The 8,419-nt window shown below is 54.4% G+C and overlaps 2 protein-coding genes across 2 annotated transcripts in view; both read right to left on the bottom strand.

The window, feature by feature from the left end:
- The window catches only part of AVIL (advillin), a 17,204-nt gene extending 15,978 nt beyond the window's left edge, over window positions 1–1,226 (bottom strand). The window contains exon 1 of the mRNA XM_077757444.1: window positions 1,147–1,226. Coding sequence (XP_077613570.1) covers window positions 1,147–1,212 — 66 coding nt within the window. The 5' untranslated portion in view covers window positions 1,213–1,226. The remainder of the gene's footprint in view (window positions 1–1,146) is intronic.
- Window positions 1,227–4,506: 3,280 nt separating this feature from the next.
- CTDSP2 (CTD small phosphatase 2) overlaps window positions 4,507–8,419 on the bottom strand; it is a 23,576-nt gene continuing 19,663 nt past the window's right edge. The window contains exon 8 of the mRNA XM_077757605.1: window positions 4,507–8,289. Coding sequence (XP_077613731.1) covers window positions 8,164–8,289 — 126 coding nt within the window. The 3' untranslated portion in view covers window positions 4,507–8,163. The remainder of the gene's footprint in view (window positions 8,290–8,419) is intronic.

The raw sequence follows: 8,419 nt of genomic DNA on the forward strand, positions 1-8,419 counted from the left end.
CCACCCCGATTCTGCCCAGCCCCACCTGCGTGGCCCCAGCTCTGAATCTGGGTCCCCACCTTCACCCCATCCTCCTCCCCATCGACTGCTTGGTCTCATCTCACTGTACTGTGAGGGGCCTTGTGAGCCACCTCCAGCCCTTTGCAGGCAAGAGCTGGATATAAGCTGGCAAGGGAAGTCCTACCTCGGAGCAGCCGCACCAGTGCCTCTAACACTGTTCTCCAGCCCTGACCACCCAGTGCTGGCCACGGCCTGCAAACAACGTGGGGATACCGTGGGGCGGGGGCACGTGAGGGCCCGCAGCGCAAGGAGCTCCGTGCCCAGAGTTCGGTACTGGAGTCTGGGGTGGGGGCCGATTTGCCCCCTACACATGTGGCTTGTCCCAGGAGAGCCACGCACCTGGCCTCACACGTGCATTTCCGTCACTCTCTCCAAGTGACGCAAACCTGCCGTCATACTTGTGCGTGTTCTATGCAGAATGTGCGCGTTGAATATAAACATGCTAACTAGACCGTAATTTTGGTAACTTTTAGTACCTAATTTGAAACAAACAGGGAGCCTTAAGCACTCTGGGTTTTCTGCAGCAGCCCCTCTCTGGGCTCAGAGCAGGGACATGGGGGCGCGGGGAGGGGGTCTTTCCATGTGGCAGGTGGGGCTGCCTGGGTCAGGGCTGTTCCCAGCCACAGACTGTTGGAGCTTGAGCTCAGCTGGAAGGGCTCAAGCCCCAGGAGTAGAGAGGGGCCGGGGAGCAACCCTGCCCCCTAGCTCCCCTCCCACTTGGCAGGAGCCAGAGTGCCCGGTGGAAGGTGAAAGACAGGTTCTGGTTTTCCAGACAGAAGCAGCCAGGAGTCCCGGGTGGGCCGGGTGGGCCCAGGCCACACCCATCTCTCCAGGGCATTTACGGGAAGTGCAGACTCACTGAGCAGATGGCAGGATAAAGGGCGAGCTTATTTTTGCTTGGAGCCCTGCTCTCCAGGGCTGAAAGCATTTCCTTCACCTGCTACCACCTGCTTTGAGCACCCAGGAGGGGTCAAGGATAGGAAAACCGTGCGCTCCGATGCCGCCCCCTGCTGTTGCCAAAGGCAGGAGACTCGGGGTGCCAGAGGGCAGCCCGCGTATGGGGAGGAAGGTGTGCCCCCAGCTCACCTCTATCCTCCAGGTGATGATCCCTGGCTCGTTGCCCACAGCCCTGAAGGCGCTGCTCAGAGACATGGTGCTCGTCTTCCCAAGGCTGCAAGGTCACAGAGTGAGCAGGGGAGATGGGGCCCCTCACGCAGGCACCCGGCTTTTCCCCTAAGTCATTTCCTAGCCTCTCAGTCATCCTGCCACGTCCTCGTGGTGCGCCGTGCCGGCCTCACGGCGATGGGGGAGACTTGTCCAAGTTCACGCTGTACGCCTGGCTGGCCTGGGGGTCCCCACCCAGGTCTGCCTCCCCTCTTGCCACTTCCCTTGTCAAGAGCTGTGGTACGAGCCACAGTTATTTACTGGAGGGCTCATAAATACGTTAAGCCCGGTGTTGGTTCATGGTATGTCATTTAATTCCTATAAATGGAGTGTATTTTCTTCATCTTATATTGTGGGCAGTTGGTGTTTGGAGCGGTTAAATAATTTGCCTGATGCCACACAGAGTGAAATCCATATCTGACCCTAAAACGTATGCTTTATAGTCACCTTGATGTTGTGTAACCCTTCCTGAACTTACCTTCCTTTAGCGGCACATGGGGAGAGAAGCTTACGTCAGAATATTTCCAAGCTGGGCTGCCTTTTCTCCCTCATTCCTTCCAGCTCTTTCCTGAGCTCATGCTTGCCAGGTCCTCTGCGGGGTCATCTCTCTGACTTTCTCATGGGGCTTTTACTTTCCAGACTTTTCTAAGTAAACTATCCTAAAACTCGAACAGCCTGTCTTGCTTTTGTCCGATGACTAATATGTTCCCTGGGCCTCGCAGAAGAGGGAAAGTAAAATGGCAGAGGTGGGCGGGGGGTGGGGGCAGAGTTTGGGGAGCCAGCAGGGCAAAGCTGGGTGGCCGGGTCTTCCTGGGGGCAGATGCCCTCCTTCCCCCTCCCACACAGACCGGCAGGAGCCAGTGGTTCAGTCGCTGCCCACGAGGCAGGGTGGGGACAGGGAGGAAGTGGTGAAGAGAAGTCCGGGTGGATGGGGCACCATCTGTATTCAAGGCGTGTCTAGGGTTATCAAGCACCCACACACAGGCATGGTCACACAGGGGTTTTATATAAATAAAATGCCTGCCTGTTGTCTGGTTCTTGCTCTCAAGGTGCTTGCATTCCAGTTATAGGTATAACCGATGAATGCTCTCAAGAGGCAAAGGGGAAAAGATGTGCCCGATGGATTTACATTAAGTCAAAAACCAAACAAAAACAAAACAACCCACCCAGAAAGGGCCGGATGGAGTTCTGCTATTTGGAGGCATACTGTGCTTGGGAAGAGGGCCATGTCTGCCCATTCTATCCTTGAGCCTGGGTGGATGAAGCCAGGTTTGGACAGTTTGTGCCGTTATGTAGTATGGACGTTGACAAAAGTGCAAAAAACACACAGCCTCAGACTCCCTTTGTGTACCACCATAGCCAGACTAAGGCAGAGCACAGACCCAAAGCAGTGACGTTGGAGGATTTCACTGGATAACTCGTGCTGCCCCACCCACCCGGGGCTGCTCAGACTGCCAGGCAACGTTTGTTCAGGTTTTCTTCGGACCCTAGATTTCATGCATTAAAGGCAAATGCCATGACCCAACTAGGTGAAGGGGACAAGGGCCCGTGATTCATGCCTTGAAAATAGAGAAGTTTCAACCTGGTAGAACCAGCATTCGTTAGGGCTGGGGGTCTGAGAGGCCAAAAGCAGTCCCATTTCCCAGCAGGGACTTAGCAACAGGGAAGGAGTTCGCTGGGCCAAGGTCCCCCACCTAAGGAGAGGGCGTGCTCAAAGAAGGGACTTCCTGCCCCACTAGGACACCCAGAAAAGTTGACGGGGGCTGTGACACTGAAGTCCCCCGAGGCTCAATCTCTCTCTCCCTCTTCAGCAAGTCCTTATTTATTAATTCAGCACTTTTGAGGCCCCTGCAGAAACCCTCGGGGTGGGGCGCGGTTTTGAAGCCCAGGCTAAAAGCCAGCGGCCCTTAATTCGCAGATACCCCTGTGAATGGAGCCCAAGCAGAGGAAGCTGGTTCTAACTTCCGCCTTGGCGCACACACCATCTTTCCGAGAGAGAGCCAAAAGGGGTAGGCTCCACATTTCCCAGCTTTTGAAAACAGTGCTCTGTTTGGTGGTTTCTAACATGGGCCTTAACTTCTCAGCAGGAAGTTTGCAAAACTCATTACAAACTCCTGGTTGATTCCTTTAAAAGCCTCATCCAAGAAGACAAAGGAACAGAAATTTCGATCTCCTCTCCCTTTTGTGTCTTCCTTTTTCAGTAGGATTGCTCTACTGATGGACACTCACACCCCAAATAGACCTTACCTTGCCTTCTCTCCCACAGGTCTTCCCGGTGTTCTGGCGAGAAAGTAGCAGCAGTTCCGGAGAACCAACCCAAACCAAGAGGCGCCAGGTCCCGCTGCCTTAGCCTAGTAATGGCTGCACAGACACTCCCTTATATTTGCTTGTGTTTGCATCTTAACCTCATTTTCCCAGTCCTGGCCAATCACCGCCAACCTAGCCCTGGGCTTGACTTATTCAAACCAGAGGGGAAGCTTTATCTGTTCCTATTCAAAACAGCAGAAAGAGCAGACTTTTAAAGGCTTCTTTTCTCTTTTAACTCCAGCTCCACGCCCTGATCTAATTGATTTTTTTTAAAGTGCATCGCCCATCAATAATGCAGGAAAGAGGGTGGGAGGATCTGAAATTTGCCGTACTGTAGATACGGATGCATTATGCTGATGACAGGAGATGGGGGCCAGAGCTGCCCCTTGAGTGCCTGTGATGTCCAGGCTGGCAACTGCCTCCCAGAGAAGCTTCTGGGCATTTCTCAGAGGGAGGGAAGTCTGGGAGAGGGGCGAGGAGTGTGTTATATTAGGTCATCCTGTTTTGCTCCTTAAGGTCTCCCTTGGTGTCCATACAGCGGTCCTATCAATATTGGAGTGCCTACTATGTGCCGAGAACCATGCTTGACTCCCAAGTTGATCCTGGTTTGGGAGAATCAGTAAGGGACAAGGGATAATCAGGGACATGTGACAGTCAGTAAGGGGCAAGACTCCCAGTCCCTCGGGGCTTCCAGTTCACCCTCAGAAATCAATAGGGCACCGAAGCGTATGATTATTACGCACCTGGATGGCAATGGAGTTGGTTCCAAACGGGGGCCAGGAAAGAACTACCGTAGCCAGACTGTGGTAACCTTGAGCAGAAGCCCAGTGCGGAGTCTGCAGCTGGCCTCCCAGCCGGAGGCAGCCGCTCGGCCAGCCTGGGCGCGCCAGCTTCGGCGTGACAGGAGGGGTTGCGAGGAAAGAAGGGCCTGCCTGCTAAGTGCCCACATGAACAACAGCAAGGTCAAGAAGCAGCTCCCATTCCTGGATGGGTTTTTTAAACCCAGTTTTATTAATTAATTGTAAGTAATACAAATATTCCAAAAATATAAACAGACACTTAATGGCGTCCTACATTTCAAGTTTTTGAATACAACAAATTTATCAAACCATGAATCTGTAAGCAAGGTAGTCAGAGTCCCATAGCCCAGTCACAGTGGGAAGCAGATGCCCAGAAGGCACCTTGAGGGGGAAAGGGGCATGACGTGGAATGTGTCACACTTGGGGTACAAGCGAAGCTCATGGGGCCCAAAGGAGGTCTGCTCTGGGGATGAGCCCTACAGCGGGGCATAGGACGGTAGGCCAGACCTCTGCCTTCCCTCCCCTGCTCGAATGCAAATATCTATTGGCGTTTGAAAAAAAAAAAAAGATAAAATGAACTCCATTTTACAAAAAGTGATTGAAGAACAACAGTGGTAACAAATGGAAGACCTGAAGGGGAAAATAGGCTTCCCTTTCACGGACACTTGGCCGGGCTGGGAATGGGATGGAGGACAGCCTTCTGTGGGGGCTGTCCTACTGAAGGAAGCCTCAGGAACAGGGCAGGGGGAGCAGATTTAAATGGGATCCATTTCCCAGGGAATGACTGCCTTTATACACTTCCCATGCTTTTAGCACAAAGATGCTTCTGGGCCACTGTCTATCGAGGTGAGTTTATACACTTACAAAATGGTCAAAACCTTTGGGAGGCAGGAGGGAACTAAACAGAAGGTCCCGGGTTAACGGAAGGCAAATGTACTCAACCTTTCCACAGTAAGGGACCCATGGGCCTACAGAGCGGCCCCTCTACAATGTGCAGAGTGGCAACTCTTACCTTGACCGTTTCCAGACTGGTCCTGTGTCCAAAGCTCCCCCTATGAGAGGGACACGAACATCAGGCTTTTGATTTAGAAGCCCAATCAGAGAGACACACGGTGTCCCTGAAGAGGCACCTTAAAGAACTGAACCTGGCAGTTGGGCAGATTCCTGGCATGGCTTGGACTGGGGCTGATCAGGCACAGCGGCCTCCTGAAGGCAGCCTCAAGCAGGAAGGGCTGATGGGAAGCCCTGGAACACATCCCAGGCTGAACAGGCTCCCTCCTGACCTTGTCCTCCTCCAAAATGGAGCCCTGCCTGATTCCTCTAAGGAGCAAGTTTTGCAATCATCACCTGCCCCTAACCCACTGTGGAACTGGAAACCAGACAGCAAATGACTTCAGGCTGGCTCTGGTCCACATGGATGGACTCTGTTCAGGTTTATTTGGCCGAGTCGCTTCTCCGCAGACGACAAGAGAAGGGGGATAGTGGGAAGATGGTAGTTCTGTTGAGGAACCGCAGGTGGGCAGGACAGGGTTCCGACGGGAACAAAGCCTGTAGGGTAGGGGCCTTACACAGAAGCAGCAAAGACACCCCCCACCAGGCTATCCTGGGCTCTGGTCCTGAGTCCCACTCGGAGCATCTGGATCAGCCTGACAGGAAAGGGGGCGGCACAGGCTCCTCCTTCACCTGGAAAAACACAGACGCCCAAAGGAGGGCAGAAAGGGTCCTAGGAACTGGATCAGCTTAGAGCTGCTTATTGCTTAGTCAGGAAAGCTTGGCTGGGCCCGGATGGCAGATTTGGCCCAGGGCTAACACTTAGGCTGGGGCTTGGGAGAGAGAGACCTCATGGTATCAGGATAGAAGCCGAGCCAGGGCCTTAGAATCAGAAGCTCCCATCTTCCCTCAGGAGGTACCCGTGCTGGCTGGCAAGGGAGCCCTCTTCCCCTACCTGCAGGCCCCCAGGGGCGCCGGGGAAGGGTACTGGCGGAAAGGACCACATGAGCTTTGGGGACTCTACTCCACTTCTGTGATACCAAGGGGGAAAGACCAGGCCTTACAACCCCGGAACAAGGAGTGGTGGTTGGTAGCACGACGCCAGAGAAAGATGCTAGTCAGCCCAGAGCCACTCAGAACACCAAGCTGCTGCTCTACTGCCCGCTCTGCTCAAAACTGGTCAATCCCGCAGGCTGGACCCTGTGTGGACACTGAAAAGGGGGCAGGGAGGAGTCCTGAGTGGGGGGGTGTCCTCACACCTGAAGCAACTCACAAACGCTCTGTGACACCTGCCTCCAGGGAAAACAGGGCTGGGGAGGGGAGAGGAACTCCCTCCTGCCCTAGAAGGAGGGAGAAGGGAGGGGAGGCCATGATTAAGGCAGTGATGCTGAGGTGGGGCTCCTTTTGGGGGGGAGCCCCTTGTGCTCCCAATGCCAGCAGCACTTCCCCTTCTGTTTTCCCTTCTCAGGAAACTTCCATTCTGTGGCTTTTTTTTTTTTTTTTTTAAAGCATTCACTATTGAGCAGCTCTGAAAGTGAGGGACGCAAAGCACAGGTGCATAAAGGGCTCACTCACACCTGTTACCAGAGGCAAGAGGCATGTACATCATGTTGGCACTGAAACGCTGAGAACGCCCATTCCCCTCAGCCCAGGAAAAGTGGAGGTGCCTTTGAGGCCCTGGAAAAAAAGCAACAGCCAGGAGAGAGGAAGACAGGAGCCAATGGAGAGAGGCCAGGGCCAGGCCCAGGGGGGAAAGACACGTGCAGGAAAGAACCCTGCCCAAGAAGTAGGAGGGGCCGGGCCGGGAGCGCCCTTCCCGGACTTTGGAACAATTGCCCTCACACCAGGACCAGCAGAGAATCCCTGAAGCGCAGACTTAAGGACATAGTCCCACACTCAGCTGACCTACAAGCCAAGGGGACACACACATATGCATGTTTCGGGAATTTTCCTCCACCCTGTACCCCCCGAGCCTCCCATGCACATCACAGGCCCAGGACTGCAGCTTTGTCAGAAACAAAACAGGCCCAACATTCCATGGTTAGAAAGAGAATTTTAAAAGAGTTGAAAGAACGGAAATCAGTGATCTGTCCCCTTCCAGGGCGGGGAGAAGACCTCCTTCCCCACAGGTTCAAGACTATGGCTAGGTGGTGAGGAAGGCAGGCCTGGAGCCCAAGCCGCGGGGAGACCCAGAAAGGGCCCGTGCCAGGCACTTAGCTGGAGGAGGCAAGAGCAGCCCTTGACCACAAGATGTGATGGCCACTGGGGCTACTGGTTCTGGAAACAAGCTTTCCCCTTTCCAGAAACGTGGTCTTTCTGTGAGCAGAGAGCTGGCTGGAGAAAGGTTTCAGAAAGGTGTGTACCTAGGACCCTGAGGGTGGCCTGGCCTCTCCCTTTCTCCTTGGCACGAGCCATACAACACTGAGGAAAGGCGCTGGGTTTGGCAGCAAAACCTTCAACAGTCTTCATCCCTGTCAAGCTCGGTGGCTCTCAGGGTGACCAGAGAGGAGACAGACTAACTTGGGGAGTCTTCATCTTTCAGTTTCTCCCTCAACCTGAAGCACTTACATCCTGGGGCCACGGTTCAAGGGGAGACACACAGACACACACACTCACATTTGGGAACGCAACTCAGGGAGCAGGCGGCTCTAAGGCTCTAGGCGCTGTCGGTCCGGGACGTGCCTGCTTGGCATCTATCCTGTCCTAAAGCCCTTTCCAACCACTTCTACTCCCAGGCCCAGCTGGGTGAGATGCTCCGGCTTCCGCTCTGGCAGGCTGATCATAAAGGCACAGTGTAGGCAAGTCCCCTACTGGGATGGCCATTGCTCGGAAGCAGGGAAGGCTAAGGGGCCCGCAGCTGCCCGAGGCTGGTGTAGACATCCTCTGCTCCGCTCAACTCCTCAAAGATTGGGATCAGGTTTAGCAGCTCAGTGTCTGCCATGTCATCAAACCAAGACTGCACGGGCACCTAGGGCAGGAAGAGGCAGAGTAAGTCTCCTGACTGCCAGTCCCTCCCTCACCCCAAAGCCCCAGGAGGCCGGCTGGGTACACCCTGCTGCCACGCTCCTCTGGGGAAGCCTGGGCTTGTGCTGCAGGCC

This window comes from Crocuta crocuta, unplaced genomic scaffold, assembly GCF_008692635.1.
Source record: "Crocuta crocuta isolate KB4526 unplaced genomic scaffold, BGI_CrCroc_1.0 scaffold549, whole genome shotgun sequence".
NCBI lineage: Eukaryota > Metazoa > Chordata > Mammalia > Carnivora > Hyaenidae > Crocuta > Crocuta crocuta.